Source organism: Merops nubicus, unplaced genomic scaffold (assembly GCF_000691845.1).
Source record: "Merops nubicus isolate BGI_N331 unplaced genomic scaffold, ASM69184v1 scaffold36796, whole genome shotgun sequence".
In the NCBI taxonomy this organism is placed as follows: Eukaryota; Metazoa; Chordata; class Aves; order Coraciiformes; family Meropidae; genus Merops; species Merops nubicus.
Window position 1 is genome coordinate 1,731 of NW_008616220.1, and position 16,542 is coordinate 18,272.

The window sequence follows — 16,542 nt, forward strand, 5'->3', positions numbered from 1 at the left end:
GCAGCAGGATAAGGTAGGATGGTGTGTTAGTGCCTTTGTTTAGCTAAGCAGCTGCTGGCGAGAGTGTGGTTAAGGGAGGGTTGTGGGGTAACCAGCAGCACCTTCAGTGGGTGGGCTTGACCAGCATCAGAAAGTATTTTATTCTTGAGCAGCACTGGCAGCATTCCTTCCTTGAGCATGTGGTTTCAGGAAATGGAATTTTCTTGAGACTTTGTGTGGAAAATGCTTAGTGTGCTCTCTGGCTTCCAGACTTGGAAAAAGAAACAGGGCTACCTATCATGTGGTGTGAATGTGCCTCATTATTCTGCTTTGGATAAAGATATGGGAGCTGTTTTGCCCCACTCCTAACCAGGCTTTCCCTGTAAGAGCCTTTGCATCTTTGTTGGCTTGTGCTTCAGATCCTCAGGAGTGGCCGTGAGCACTGTTGCTGTAGGGTAGTTGCAGTGGCATAGGAAAGGGGAAAGCTACTTTCCTGTCTGCTAATCAGGGCTGTGCAGACAGGGGCTGAAGAAAGAGGATGGCTCTGCTCTGGATCAGGATATTTAGGAAACAATGCCTATTTATAGGATGGAGCAGGGGCCCCTTGCTGCCTGGAGCAGCCTGGTTGTACAGGAAGAGGTCTCACAGTGAGAAGAGGTCTCACAGTAGCCCTCCAGTCTCTCTGATGGCAAATTTAGGTCAGGTGTCAGCAAGCAGAACATCAGACAGGTTTTTACTTGTGCAGCAGGAGAGTGTGTCTGAGAGGAGGAGTGAAGTTGGGCTCTTCTCCAGTCATCACAGCTGTCTTAGTCCTCCTGTGTGAACAGCAGCCATCCTGCTGCTGACTGTCTGGAGAAGCAGATGTGGCTCCCTTCCTGTAGAGCTTTTGTGGTATCTTGGATCTGGCTGTGTCTCTGCTGCATTGAGAGCTCCAGTAGAGACACTGTGCTGCAGTGGTTTGGCTGTGTGCTGCCTGAGGTGCTCTGAGCATCGGGAGAAACTGAGCACTCCTGCCTGGCCTGCACTGGTATGAGCCTGCAGCAGAGGAGCTGGCTGGGAGCTCTGCTGCAGGAGGGCTGTGCTGCTCTGTTCCTGTGCTGTTAAGCAGTTTCCTTGAGTTTGGACCCTTGGCATCCCTGGCTGTGTTTTGTTCCTGTTGTGGTGTTTTGTTTTTTTTTTTTTTAAGCCAGTGAGATGTCTGCTTCCTTTTGTTAGCCCTCCCACGTGTGCTACGGAAACAGGCTTTGTGGGGAGCTGCTCTGGAAGCCAGTCTTGAACATGTGATTTGGGGAGGAACATTGTTCAGCAATTGCCAGAGAGCAGCTGGGAGTGCCCGGTGCCGTGTGTGGCTGGAGTGCGGCTGATTGTTCTGTTCCTCTGTTTGTCTGCAGGTTGTGCTAGCAGTCAGAACTTGCAGAGCTGACACCCAGCGGTTCTTGGGTGCTTTGGAGTCTCATGCCAGCCTGATGTGTGCAGGTCACAGGTGGACCTGGACAAGGCTAGAGGTGGGGTGTTGGTGAGCACGTTGGCACTTGCCATGCACCCAGCAGGGTCAGTGGACAGCAGCTTCTCCCGCGCGGCCGTGCAGACCCTCTCCCGGAGCCACTGCCGCAACATCAGGCAGAAGATCTCCCAGTGGGAGGAGAGGACACGAGGGTGTTCCAGCAAGGAGAAACAGCAGCTGAAGGACTTTGGAGTAAACTATGATCCCACCTGCAATGCTCAACCCACAGTGAAGCCAGAGCATCCAGAGAAGGCCAGAGGCCCAAAAAGCCTGGGTTTGGACTTCGGGGAAGATGCGCAGAGTTTGCAGACTGATCACTGTGGTGACCTCAAGCCCTGTGCGTGCAGCCCGGCTTCCCAAGCCAAGGATAAAGGAGAAGGGCAAGCAGGCTTCCTGGACCCAGGGGTGACGCTGCCACCGGGGAACTTCTATACCTCACAAGCTCTGTGTAGTCCAGTAGATCCCCTTCTCCCTGGCAGAGCCCCACCAGTTCCTGTGGACCTTCAGAGGAAGTGGGGGAGCTGTGGCTCCACAGAAACGGAACTTAAAATCAAAGGAGCGGACACTCTCTGCAGGGCAGAGAGGAGCCTGAAAAACGTTTACTCTGAGGCTGAGGGGCAAGAGGAGGAGCCAGCTGCTGTCCCACCACCCAAGCCCCATAGGACTTTCTGCTGTCTTGAAGAAAAGGGTGCTGGTAGGTCTAGTGATGCTAGTGCTATGAGGGAAGCTCTCCTGCAAAAGAAGCAAGCAGGAGACTTGGGGTCATGCTTCAACAGTCCTGAGAAGAGAATAACCAGCAGGAGGATCAGAGGAAGAACTCAGAGGTACATCAATTCATCTCTCATGTCTTAAACATATTTCCTTAAATCAGATTCTGGGTGGGTTTAAACAGGTTGCTTTCCATGATAACCTTGTGGAGGTGCTAGTGCTGCTGATGTTTCTGATAATGGAGAGAGGATATTTCTGGATGAAAGTATCCCCTTTCCAGCATTGCATATGCACTGGTTTTGCTGCTGATAATCTTTCAAAGAAGGCTAAAAGCTCCTAACAGAAATCAGTCCCACACCTTAAAACAGAACTGAGTGACCATATGCTGGCCTTAGGGAGAGAGCTGATTGCTTCTTGCCCTGAGCTTGTCCTCAGCTGCAGTTTGTGGATTACAGAATAGCTTTCTTTTGGGGCAGTGTGGCTTGAGTTACTGTTACATGTGATGGACCCCAGATTTCCTGGAGATATCTGAACACTTGCCTGCCGAGGGGCAATAGATAATGAATTGCTTATTTTGCTTTGCTTGTGTGTGCAGCTTTTGCCTTACCTATTCAACAGTCTTTTATCTTGACCCATGTGTTTTCTCTGATTGCCTCCCCAATCCCACTTGAGGGGAGTGAGCGCGTGGCTGTGTGGGGTTGAGCTGCTGGCTGGGGTTAAGCCACAACACGTGGAAATGATAATCCAAAGTAAAACGTCCATGTGCTTGATGGCCCCAAGGAGGACCATACTCCGTGGACCAGAGACAGCAACTCACTGGTATGTACAAGTGCCTTTAGAAGAAGTTACACTGGTTTTCCTCTAGGAAGTCTTTTGAGTTTGAGGACGTCCAGGGCTTCCGCAACTGGATGGCAACTCCCAACTCCCACAGACTTCGAGAAGAGACAAAAGGCACTGCAGGATCCAGGCTTATCTACACACACTCAGAAGACAACATCTACGAGGACATTATCTGTATGTGCCTGTGCTTCTGGAGGATGCACTTGCTTTATTTAAGGGGAACAGATTTGCTGGGGAGGGTGGAATGAAGATGGGAATGCACTGAGACCCTTTCTGGCTCTGTGACTTTTAAGGTCTTCCCCATCTGGGGAAGGCAATCATGCCTGATTTCAGATGTCATGGAAGGTTGCTAGAGTTGGCCTGCACTAAACTGATTTCTTTACTAGCTCTTCAGATGCTCTGCTCGAGTGCCTCACAGAGATCTATGTGAACACTGTCAAAATTATCTGCTTTGCAATAGAGCTACTTTCTCTGCAGTGGTATTTCTGAGTCCAGTGCAGTTTGCCAAGTTGATCGTGATGGGTTAGAGGGATCTTTTGGTGGCAGGAACCTAATCCATCTTAAAAAGGTCTCTCTCAGACCCTGTTAAAACTTGTCAGACAGCTGCACACTCTCCCTGCTTACATCTCTTGCAAGAATGCAGGACTTTATCTCCTTTCATAAATCGTTTGTCCAATGTTTTTTCCCAGGTCCTGCAAAAGAGAACCCCTATGAAGATGTTGGGGCGCTGCCTTTACCCCTGTGGAAGGTCCCATCTGTCTGGAAGCTTCCACCCTCCCAGAACATCAGTAGAGCTCCCAAGGTAAGGTGAGGGGTTTAAACTGTCCTCTGTTTACAGAGAGTCATCCTCACAAGGGTTCTAGTTTGTGCTCCCCATGATCCCACATTCTCCACAGCTACTTCATTGGTTTTCTTCATTTTTTATTGTTTGTCATTAATATAAATGATAATGAACAGCCATGGCACTAGCAGTTGATTAAGCTGCTAAGGAGCAGAAGAATAGGAACAAGAGACTGTTGATGAGATACTTTACTATGTGAGGAGAGATGGAGATGGTAGTAGACCAGGAATCTGCAGGAAATTTATCATTTATGATCTGACTCCTTTGAGCTTGGACCAAAACTTCATCCCATGCTTAGCCATCTCTTCTGATTCTGTTTTCTAGCCCCCCTCAAAACCTCACTTCCTCAGTCGCAATACTCTTGAGCTGAAGCCCTCCCAGACAAGTTTCCAAGGGAAAATGGCGAAGGATACAACCCTGCCTGTCGAACTGACAGAGCAGAAGCTGTTTCCAGCGGTGGAGGCTGCTAGCAGGAGAAAGAACTTGCCCTCAGTAAGATTAAGCATGAAACATTACTTCTTGCATGACATTTCAAACTCTAGCTGCTTTGTCTAGCACCTTCTAAGTGCTTTGTAAGTGTTTACATAACTGTGTGTCTCACAGGTGGATGCTGGTTAACACTGCTGTGTGTGATCAAGTGACCCTGCTCAAACAATTTCCCTTCCCAGTAGGAGGACAAGTGTTCAAGGATCAAAAAACAGAGTGCCAGTTCTGGCTGGAGGGGTGGTGTTTGCAAAGAGAGTACTAGGTGTTGACCTGGAGATCCATTGCTGTGTGTGAATACTAGCTCTTCCTCATGATTTGTCATTTAAACCTTGTTCCAAATTCTTCCTTGTAGTGCTGAGTTCAGTGCTGGAATGTGAGGAAGCTGTCTGAGCTAAAGGGACAGCTCTGTGCAATTGTATGTATGTGTCCTGATGACTTCTCAGACTGACCCTGATGTTCTGGCTGCAGGCACTGTGGAGTTGACAGTGTGGGGCTACCGTGGGGAGCTGGCTGGGCCCGTGATTGTTTAGCATGTTGGCTTGGAGCTAACCTTTGCAGCTGTTTCATAGTCTAAAGGTGAAGAGCAGCTTTTAGGGATAAGGGCACTTCATAAAGCCTCCATACTGTGCTCCCCTTCGCTGTCTCTGGGTGCTCCCTCCTGCCTATGTGCAGAGGCAGATGTACTTCTGAGGCCAGAACAGCGAGCAAGGCTTTTAGTCCACCTTCACCATAGAATGCTCTATTATAAGTCTCATTCGACGTATTGGGAATCTTTCTAGATACTAGTATCGGTTATCAGCTCACATCCCTCAGTGGTAAAATGCAGCATGTACTCTAGAAGGACAGCTGCAGCTATCACTGTAGTGGTACTTTGTGCATAGGACTCAAATTCCAGTTGGGGTAGTGACAACAACTTACTTTTGCCATGGTAAAATAATTTTTTTTTTTAATGTGAATTTTTTTTGTTTGTGCGAACATTGGGTGTTTTTGCTTAAATTGGACAAGGCTGTGAGATAGAGTTGGACAGCTGAAAAATACTTGCCAAACGTTAAGGATTGGTGTCTAAAAAGGAAAAGCTTTCTTATTAAGAAACACATACCTGCCTTAAATACACTCAATGTATGACCCTGATGACTCAGCTGCATAAAAATCAGAATAGAAATGGAAATCCTCTAGGTAAGACTGGATGGTAGAGGGACAAGAAGACAAATTTTGCAGAAGCACTGCTTTCTGCTGTAGGCTGTTCTCTTCCTTGCAGCCTCATCGTGCTAGGAGGACTGGCTATTGCATGAAATGGGGTGAAATAGATCTGAAAAGAAGAGCCTAAGCCTAGTTTGCTGAACTGAAGATAAAGGCTTGAGCTGAAAAACAGGTTCTCTTGCTGAGTATCTTTTTTTATGCGATATTTGTGGTGATAAGTGGCTGCGCCTCACCCTCCTATGTTCAGTGGGAGCATTTCAGAAATTCTTAACCTGAGACAAGAATGAACTTGACCAGCTCACTGCATTTAAAGTAAATCCTTCACAAAGAAGTGATAACCATCTTTGACATGCAGAATTGAGGAGCCACCTCAGTTGTATACCTGGCAGCTGAGAGGGGCAGTCCAGAGAGCCCTGTGACAGGAGTACAGAAAGCATTATGACTTTGGTTCTAAGGCCATTGTGACCAGTGGGAGGGTTATACTACAGCAGTAATCTCTCTCTTGTAGTAGAAATTCTGTGCTCATTTGTTATCCAGTGAGCTGTGCTAAAAGTGCTCGAGCAAGCAGTTGCTGAGCCAGGCTCCCTGGCAGGACTTGGGCAGCCTTTCCCCAGTGTTGTGGTGCTGGGTGACAGCTGTTGGGCTGCAGCCCTGTTGGCACCTGGATCCCTTTCTGAACCCCCACATTAACCTCTGCTTCTGCTTTGGATTTCAGCTGGTGCTAAAAATACAGGAGATCTTTGATTCTAAACGTGGGAAGAAGAGAGTGAAGTTGCTCTGTCCTGATGGGAGAGAATTGCCTCCAATGAAAGGTATAGAGCCTGATCTGAGCCTGAAGAGGTTGACTGAAAGTGCTTTAACCAGCAGGTTATAAGTGCTTTTTCAAAAATACGGGAAAAGTGCAAAAAGTCCCCACAAAACCACTAGGCACAAGAACTACCTCTGGCTACTCCACTCATTGCTGTTGTGCCTCTGAAGTGATATTATTGTGTTGTTTGGATTTTGTAGCTGTGGTATGGCCTTTATCTATAGTATAGTCTGTTCAGCAGCTCTGTTAAATTTTACAGCAGCATCAAATAACCACGTGGTTTCTGTTCTCTGCCTGTGTTCAGCTGACCTACTGGTGGGTTACTCAAAACAGTGACTTGATACCAATTCAGCTTTTTGAAATTTACTGTTGTGTTGCACATTTGCTAGTACTGGCTGTTCTTTGGCAATGCTTTGAGCAGGGTAGGTGGGGAGCCCTGAGTGACGTCGGTCTGATGAGTCTGAAGTTCTCTCTCTTTCCCAACTTTGGGTGTTGCCCATCTTCCTTCTGTAAGGCTATTAAGTGAAAACTATGTGTGTTTCAGGTGAAACCAATGGGAATGAAAGTGATACGGAAAATCAGCCAAAAAGTGAGTGAATCACAGGGGCTGGTCCTGTCCCCACAGCACAACATGTTAGGCTCTTTGATGGGATAAGCACAATGACTGCTTGTGGCTTCTGCTGAGGCAGAGAAAGGGAACATCTAAGAGGCAGCATGACCAAGGCTGGGAGCTGCTGCTGTCACAAATCAGCCTGTATTTCTGCTACTGCTCCTGGGCACTTGAGGTTTAATCTGCCATTTGCTAGAAGTAGCTTAATTTTTGTGTTGATAGAATCACACTTAAATATATCTTGCAGGAGATTGTCTCTGGATCGCCTTTACACTAACACTTGAGGTTATTTTCCTCCTGCTTCCTTCCCTGGGTTCTCTTTTATATGTATAATGTGGTGAAATACCTTTTTCTTTGGGGGAAAATCACTTGGTTATTTGTCTGGTTCCACAGTCCTGAATTTGATCATAGGCCCAAACTACAGACTTGAGATACCTACTTGGTTTAGCTGGCTTCTTTGGGAAGGACCAAAGAGGTCTTAGTTTCTATGCTGGTAACATTTGAATGTGAAATGGTAATGATCAGCCAGCAGCCCTGATGAGGGACATCTCCAAGCATCTAGTGAAAAGGACCAACAGAATGGTTTTAGATGTTTCATTTACTTGGATGGAAGCATACAAAAGGCCTTAGTTTGGAGCGAGTAGTGAAGCTCCACTTTTTAATGTTAAGGAGAGTAATAGAGAGTGAAGAGTCTGCAGAAATACAGTGATTGAGTCACTGCCTGATTTAAGAGTTGTTTCCAAAGTGTCCAGAATGTGTCATGGTGCCTGGGCCACAGGAATTTCTAACATCAGAGTGCTGTGCCTGTGCTTGTGAGTCTGTGATGCTTGTCAAGACATCTCAACTTGGAAGTTTCTGGCCTGGAGAATGGCTCTGCCTCTCTTGAGTGGCCATGCTGCCCTACTGAGTAGCTGCCTGAGGTTCCCATAGAACACAGCAGTGACGTTAGGCAAATGCACCCGTCTCTTTTCCCCCTTCTAAAGGTAGTGACAAGTCTTCTGTGACGTGTAGGTCTGTGGCAATGATAGCCACAGGCTGGTTTTGGATTTGTTCCTTTCTTCAGGTCAACACAGGTACCTGCTGCAGGTGCAGTCAACCTCCAAGAGGAAACCACACTACCAGACTTCGGAGAGGGATTTGATAGAGCTTCAGGAGCAGAGGCTATTTGAGCTGTTTGTGGTGGTGTCGCTGCACAAAAATGCATCTGAGATGACATACACACCAGAGATCATACAACAGTTTCCCAGCAAGGTATGAGCTGCATGGAAACCTGTCCACAAAACACACTCAGCAGCTGTTTATTTCCTCTTACAGTGTATATTCCTTCCTAAACTTTATACAAGTAAATCTGTTCCACTGGTTACGGTATGATTATGAAGCACCTTGCTCTCTTACAGACCTAATGTATATCGTTGGGCAGTTGTTCATTATACTTCTTGATAAGAAGTTTACTGTCTTGTCTTTTTTTTAAGTAGGAAGGCTCATACTCCAATTCTAATTGCCTGGAAATACCATAAAGCCATAATGTATTGTTATACGCTGCTGAGGCAGCCTGCAGGAGACGAAAGGGAGTGCAGTCCACTGTTCCCAAGGCTGGCATGATGTCATCCCACTAGTCCATGATTTATAAATAAGAAGCAAAGCAATCTGACTAGTGGTGCACAGGAGCTAGAATCCCAGGGATTTTATCCTTATTTATACTCTTCTGGGGAAAAAAAATATAATTAAATGGCAAAGCCACGTGTAGTAGCTCCCAAAAAGCAGAGGAGAACTGTGGAAATCACAGTACTGTAGTTAGAACAAACCATTTGAAATAAGCTTGCTTTCTCTCTGTCCAGCTCGAATGGATGACAAGATCAGTGTGTGACTCTGAATTATGACTCGGTGTACACAGCAGTTACTGTGAAGCTAAGAGAATGAAGCCTTGATGCTTGCTCAAGATGCATGGTGCTTGGATCAAGATGCTTGGTTCCAGATTGAAATGAATATTCAGTTGTCACCATCTAGGATTGTACAGGCTGCTATCCAATGAAAAACAAAACAAACAAACAAACAAACAAACAAACAAACAAAAACAAAAAAAAAAAAAAAAAAAAAAAAAAAAAAAAAAAAAAAAACACACAACAAAACTAGGAATTCTAGCTGTGCTATCAGGAGTAAGCCAGAGATTATCAATGAATCTGCATGTCATCCAAATAGAGGAGATGTCAGATTCATTAAGGGAGGTTATGTGGGACTCCAATGGGATCCTTAGTATCTGGCTGTGTATGGGATTTGTGTGCAAATAACTCTAGTATCTTAAATGTGTAAAAGTTTTGGATTCACAAAGGGAATTCAAGGAGTCCCTTGAATAAGAGACTACAGCCAGAAAGAGTGCATAGTCTTAGTTTAGTGGATAAAACTGAACGTACATAAATAATATTTGCTGAACGTGCAAACTTCAGGGTGTTAGGAGGAAGAAAGAAATGTAACCAGGTTTAGCTTTTCCCTGGTGGAACCTCCCAGTCTGTTCATTGCCTGTGGGAAGGGCAGTGCAACGTTCTTTTCTGACTGCCCTAGCAAATAATCAGACCCAGCTGTACCATGTCTTTTTTTTTTTACTGGCTTTTATAAATGCACTAACAAACCAAATTATTTTCTCAGTGTTTATTTCTCCTCTGCTCAAATTAAAATGTTTTGGTGAGTGACTTTATATGGGACAGTCTGTCATGTTGGGACTTTGCAGGAAGCATTGCCCAGCAATTACGGTGGTGTTCTGATTACAGATTTATCTAACTTCTTAAAATAGCCTTGCTCCTAAGTAATCTGCTTGTCACCCTTTTCTTTGGGCTGCATGCCCAAGGACATCAAGGCTTTTGCACAGCTGTTACTCTGTGAAAATGCTGTACTGCTTTCCTAACTGCTCCTTTGTACTGTCACAGTCTGGGACACTGGAATAGCCTAGATGCCTTGACTGAGGGTACAGTGTCCAAAAACCAGCTTTATGCAATAAACTTTCTTCCTCTAGGGCATTTCCTAGTTAAGTGGGATCTCTCTTATTGAAAGTCTTCCTTTTGCCCCTTCTGGACAGTTTTGAGTGTGGGAAGTTGTCCTGTAGTCTTTGAGAGATTTTACTTGAGCCCACACACAGCAACTGGAAAATGTGATTCTGATGCACCATGTTCGCAATTGAATTGTGAGTGATCTGCACATCATAAGCTGAACACATTCCTGTTCCTTTTAATGTCTTCAAATCTCCTAGGAATAGAACCGAGGCAAGCTGACACAATCATTACTTTTGGGGTCACCTCTAACTTCATTCCCAAATAAGCCTTGCCATGCTTGTAAATCCATACTCAATTCTTACTAAAACAAGCTGGGTAATTTTTCAAAGGTCCAATAACTGGGAATCTGTTACAGTCAGAATATGTTCTTCTATACTTGTGCATTAGCTATCAGCATTTTGAAGTGTCAGGAAGATACTGTCTCCCATTGTTTTAAACATCATGGCTCTGCACCACGCTCTACTGACTTCAAATGCGTATGTTACCTCTCCAGCCTGAACATTGCTTCAGACAGTCAAAGGATACTGAAGAGAGGCTAAAGGTCATTCCCAAATTCTGCTTTCCAGATCCCAAAGACTGGTTTCCTGCATCAGGCTGTGAAAGGTAAAGACTTGGTTCTGAATACTCATGTCTGAAACAGGCAGTGCTGAAAGCTTAGGTGTGTGGCAGGTTCCTGGACCAGAGGAGCTGCAGCCAGAGCAAGTTAAAATGGGAAAGGCTGAATCCATAACTCCTGTAATAGGGGAAGATGAGATGTGGATATGGACTCAGAAATGCTGCTTCTGCCCGAGCACCATCTTTCCTGTAAAAAGGAAGCTTGTAATTTCTGTTCAAGGCCCACTACCAGGGCTGGCAAGTGCTTCTGTTGATCCTTGGCAGAATGCAAAAGGAGCTGTGAAGGAAAAGGGCTGTAGTAGTTAAATGAGAGTCCACAGGCTGCAGGTTTTTGCACTGAATAGAGCTGGAAGTAGCTTGCTAACCACAGCAGGGGGCCTTCAGCGCAACCAGAGAATGGTTTGTAGTTTGTGTGCTTTGTCTGTCAGTCTCTTCTCTGAACAGCACGGTGAATTTAACCCTGACTGTTCTTTGGTTCTCCAGTGAAACATTTTCTTTTGTGTTGACGGGTGAGGATGGCAGCCGCTGGTTTGGGTACTGCAAGAAGCTCCTGGTAAGCATCTGTGTATTGGGTGGAATGTAAAGTATGCATTAATAAATGCACAGTCAAGTGTAGAATGCAAATCAGCAATAACTGCTGTGTGGGTTATGTAGCACCTGGAATGCTTCTGAGGTTACCAGCCCTTTTAATGTGTAAAATAAAGGGCATGATGATACCCAGCAATACAGTGAGATGGGCTCTGGCTATGAAAGACAGCTCCTGGAACTGATCATTCCTCAGGAATCCTTTAAATCAGAATTGTAGAAGGAGCCACAGCAGAAGGAAGTCTGCCAGTCGGCTACAGTGTAGGTGCCAGGTTCTTTATTGCATCCCTGTTCTCAGCATAACTGTTCCTGTTGCCTTTCAGCCACAAGGGAAGGGAAGGCGCCTTCCTGAGGTATACTGCATCGTTAGCCGCCTGGGCTGCTTCAACCTCTTCTCCAAGGTGAAGTGGGGAGAACCTGTTGCTTCTTACTGCACTTGTCACCCAATACACAGATGAACATTCAGCAGATTGTCAGGAAGTGGCTTCTAATACCTGATATTACTGATGGTCCCTCTTCTTCCATGACTTAGAAATGGAAAATCAGTTTTGGGTGGGTGTGTGGCTGGGAGGAGATCTCAGCTTGTTTCTCCTAGCACCATGAGGAGAGTAGATAAAGAGATAAAGACTGGGGAAAGCTACTGGAGATAAAGGGCAGCTGTTGCAGAAGAATACAGGAGCAAGCTTATGATGAAAGCTGATTTCTAACTGCTGGAGTACAGAGTTTCTAGCACAGTGTTTAAGAAAGATGTCTTGGCGAGGAGGATGTGGTGTTGCTCTTTGTACACCTCTAGTTAGAATTTGATTACCATATTCAAGACATTTCTTTGCAGGAGGGTAGATTTGAGAGTGGAGAGTAGTACTCACAGGTATCTATTCCCATTTGATTGTTAAGACATTTGAGAGGAGCTTTCACAGGGATCCCAAGTGAGGAGGGAGAGGTTGTGCGTCTGTGTTGGAGCCTTCACGCATAGCTGTGGCACAGGGTATTCTAGTGGAGGGCTCATATCTCCTCTGGCTCGCCAGCAAGCCTTGGTTCAATGTCCTATGCATTTTCTTGCAGATTTTAGATGAAGTGGAGAAAAGGCGAGAGATGTCCCCGGCCCTAGTACATCCATTCATGCGCAGTGTAATGGAGGCACCTTTCCCTGCTCCTGGATGCACAATTACTGTGAGGAGTTTCCTTCCAGGAGCAGGAGATGAGGTAATGGAAACCAGGACTGACTTTGCAGTGTCAGTGGTGTCTCCAGGGCATCGTGGCACTCTACAAACTGCACTGTAGAGTGATGCTACCTGTAAATAATTAGTCTGAAGATAACACCCTGAAGTCCAAAGGGAGCCTATCACAGAAACCAGCTTCATGTTGAATCAACTGCAATAGAAATGACTCCCTGCTTTTTAAGGAATAGCTTCCTGGGAGGAGTCCTCAATGCCCTACACCAACTGCCCAGGCCGTGGGCTCCACTTGTGAGGAGCCTTCAGCCAGGCTGCCCCTCATCAGGTCTGGCTCTGCACCGGCACTTTCACCTCTAGTGCTCTGCATCTCTGCTTGCCTCTCAGGTGATGGAACTCTGCCGTCCACTGGATTCTCGACTCGAACATGTTGACTTCGAGTGCCTGTTTAAGTGTCTGAGTGTCTCTCACATGATTCAGGTCTTTGCCTCTCTCCTGCTGGAAAGGAGGGTGATCTTTGTTGCTGACAACTTAAGGTAAAATATTAGTCTGAGTGAACAGTTCTTTCTGAGGGATACTATTTTTTTCTTCTGCATTTGGGTCCTGTTTCATGTGCAAGCTTGTGTAATTTTTTGTAAATAGTTACATTTAAAAGCTTTTTGTAGAGTTTCCACACTACATGTGCATGCTTAGAACTTGGAGTATGCTATTTACTCAAGAGGAGAAAAAGGAGAGTTTCCTTCACCTCTTTGGTCTGGGTTGATGCTGTTCATAGCTCCCCATAACTGACTTGAAAAATGGATGCATGAGGCTTCTGCTGATGCATCAACAATGTATGTGAATCACATTTTCCCATAGCATTTCTAACTTGTGTGTGTAGCCGAGTGCTGAACAAGACACTGACAATCCACTCTGCTTCTCTAACTTTTCTAGCACTCTGTCTAAATGTGGCCATGCTGCAGTTGCAACGCTTTACCCCTTCACTTGGCAGCACACCTACATACCAGTCCTACCAGCTTCTATGATTGACATTGTGTGCTCTCCGACCCCATTCCTAATTGGCATTCTCTCTTGCTCGTTACCACAGCTCCAGGACCTGCCTGTAGAAGAGGTGAGAATAGGGTGAAGAACAGTGGAGGGACAACATTAGTAGTATGAGGCTGACCTCTCTGGAACAATCTCTGGATTCTTGTCTTAATATAAACTCTTGAACTTTTTTGAGACAGTTGGCAAACTTGCCAGATACATGTCAGGGTGTTCCATTGTTATCAAAGATAAATAATATTTACTGTTCTTACAGACAGGCTGCAGTTAGGCCAACCTTGTGTTTCATGTGTGATGTGCCCTGCCACTGGGGGTATTTAAATTAAAGAAAAATTCTGGACAGCAATATAGCTGGTTATAAGAGCCAGTGTGTTTTGTACATCTTTCCCCAGGTTCTGATTGTTGATCTTTGTGCTGACAAGTTCTTGAAAGAGGTGAGTGAAATAACAGTACGAGTCACTTATACATATGCTATCAATGAAGGAAAGTGAAAACAAGAAATCAGCAAATGCTAGTTTTCATATGTAGAGTCCAGTGACTGAAGAGGTATCTTGCATTCCTTTATGATCAATAGAGAAGGGAACAGGCTTACAAATCCTTGTTACAAGATCGAGGTTGCATGAGGTACAGAGCTCTCCAAAGCCAAAGATGCTGCTTACCTGGGCTGAATTTAAAACCAGATACTTAGCTGATTCATTATGTGAAATGAACCACTAAGATCCTTGCTGCTTTCTGGCTGTTTTTCTGTGTTCTTATTCTCTACAAGGCTTTCTCTTCTCTAATCTAGCTGATGTGTATTTGTTGGGTTTGGGTTTTGTTGTTTGGCTTTTTTTTTTTTTTCAGGAGTAGTAGTCTAGGAGACAAATTATCACAGTTCTCTTTACGGCTCTCTGCTGAACTTTACCTAATATGCTTCTACATCACCAGACAAGTAGCTATAAACATGCTGGAGCATTAGATGTTCAGGAGAGCATTTGCATCTTCTTTTCTTTGCCTTACTATTCTATTTTGCATTGCAGCCTGCAACTGGAGAAAGGTATTAAAGGATTTTAACCATAATGATGAGACTTCTCATATTTTCTCAACAGACTTTGGTTGTTCTTGGGTGTTTTATCCCTGGTATAATAAGCCTGAGTCTGTGCCATGGATGTAGCACACATTGTCCTGTGTTGGCCAGCTGTGTGTCTGACTCTAATAATATGTAGTCGAAGGATACTGAGCAAACATTTTTAATTTCTGTGGCTAAAAGACAGATGAGATGTCTCTACCAAGATACACCATATCATACAGTAACTTCCCTCTAACTGTTCTAGATGTCAGTATTTCTCATCTGTTCACAATAAGAAGGTTCTGTTGATGATAGATATAATGCAAAAATGTTTTCATGGCCATTTTTCTCTTTAGGTATCAGATGAAGATGAGATCCTGCCCCGTAAACTCCAGGCTTCACTTGTACAAATCTTGGAAGAACGAAGTGAAATCTTGTCACATGAGCAGAGTGACACACAAGGTAATTCTATGAAGTATTTTCACATAAGCAAATCTCTACAGTTTCCATATACTTAATAGAGAAATGAGCAAATGGAAATAAACATTAGGAAGTGACATTTGAGAAAGCTATTTTCCCATGATCTTACTGAGGATATCTTTCTTGTGAATATCTTGGAAGTTTGGTGTCCTAACAATTGTTCCTCTTTTCACAGTCAGTATGCGTAGAGCTCTAGTTTTTCTTGGGCCAAGTTTGTGTTCTGTAACTTTTCTAATGCTGTAAGAGAAGTAAACCTATCCTGTTGCAAGTGTATCTCTTATTAGACACTAGATGTTTCACAGGGGAAAAGAAATTATGAATGCTTTAGCTACTGGAAAAGCTTTAGAATGAAACCTGGTTCAGCTGCAGCAGAAAGTTCACATGGGAGATAAATCTTCCTTTTTGAGTTGTGGCTTCTTTGATATCAAACACTCATCTGAACTTTCATGGTCTGAGACAGTGTGAAAAGTAACTTCTGCTCCGCTTTTAGAAGAGGAATGACTGAAATGATGAATGTAGGGAGGAAATTTCTCCTGTTGTCCTTTTTACAGGTGTCATGCCTCTTAACTCCCTGGTCTCTGAAGCTTTTGTGCAGTTCTTTGTGGAGGTCGTTGGACACTACTCCCTGCACATGACTGTCACAGAAGAAGGGGAGCGGGCGTTCCAGCGGGAGCTGTTCCGCAGCGCTCACGCCTCGCGCAGCGTGCGGCAGTTCTTGCACTTCTTCATGGAAACGCAGATGTTTGCAGGATTCATACAGGACCGAGAGCTAAGGAAGAACATGGTCAAAGGTGAGGTTTGATCTTACTTTCTTGTTTTACAAACTCACTTTCAAAATATAATATCATGTGATTTAGAGTCTTAGAAAGCCTTTTGCCCTTGTAAGCTGTAGTTTTGGCATTTTGGCATATCCCATAGCTCCATGCCCTTCTAATTACTAGACAAGAATTGGTGTTGTGAAGCAAAGAATTTTTGCATTTCTCTTTCTGGGCTTGATCCTCCAACTTACATTACATGCATAATTTCCTTTTCATAACATTCTTGTTAATGATAAAAGATGTCACATGCTAAAAAATGGAAGAGCTCATCTAAGGGAATAATTGGTTTATATTTTTTTTTGGGTCTTTAGGCCTTTTTGAGGTCCGCGCCTTGGAGTATTTGGCAAGCATCCCAGAGATAGAGCCAACTAGAATGAACAAAATTCTTCACAGTCTTGGTAAAGAGACACCCTTACTTTTTGTTAATTTCTTTTTTTCAATCAATTAGCTATTTAACCAATAGTTGCATGCCAAAGAGTACAGGGCCCATATTTTTTCTTGTGCACTTGTCTGAGTTTTGTTTACATTTGCCCCTCCAGGGCACACTGAATTCTTCGTAAGAGTTTTATTTTCAAGCTTTTGCATCTTCGGATAGTTTTTGGAAGAATCTCAGAGCTGTTTAAACTTGTTGCTTAATGTTGGTTTTGGCCGAGAACACACTAAAGCTGCATGGATTTCCACCTCAGCTCCTAATGTTGTTTTTTCTCCGCAGGAAGTAAAATGAAGTTTCTTCGCAAGAAATGAGCGTGCTCTGCTGCCG

General features: G+C 44.6%; 1 protein-coding gene across 1 annotated transcript; it reads left to right on the forward strand.

The window, feature by feature from the left end:
- The first annotated feature begins 1,516 nt into the window (after positions 1-1,516).
- Positions 1,517-16,526, forward strand: DENND2C (DENN/MADD domain containing 2C). The gene is made up of 18 exons (XM_008942776.1): positions 1,517-2,307; positions 3,057-3,205; positions 3,721-3,833; positions 4,197-4,364; positions 6,274-6,370; positions 6,911-6,955; positions 8,040-8,227; positions 10,514-10,623; positions 11,119-11,188; positions 11,544-11,621; positions 12,283-12,423; positions 12,780-12,928; positions 13,326-13,503; positions 13,829-13,870; positions 14,841-14,946; positions 15,516-15,755; positions 16,094-16,180; positions 16,495-16,526. The coding sequence occupies exons 1-18, from the start codon at positions 1,517-1,519 to the stop codon at positions 16,524-16,526; spliced, it is 2,784 nt and encodes a 927-aa protein (XP_008941024.1).
- The last annotated feature ends 16 nt before the right edge of the window (positions 16,527-16,542 follow it).

Excerpts from the sequence above, each read along its gene's own strand:
- DENND2C (XM_008942776.1), top strand. The coding sequence starts at position 1,517 with ATGCACCCAGCAGGGTCAGTGGACAGCAGCTTCTCCCGCGCGGCCGTG. Across the intron at positions 2,308-3,056 it reads ATCAGAGGAAGAACTCAGAG|GAAGTCTTTTGAGTTTGAGG; the intron begins GTACATCAATTC and ends GTTTTCCTCTAG. Across the intron at positions 12,424-12,779 it reads TTCCAGGAGCAGGAGATGAG|GTGATGGAACTCTGCCGTCC; the intron begins GTAATGGAAACC and ends CTTGCCTCTCAG.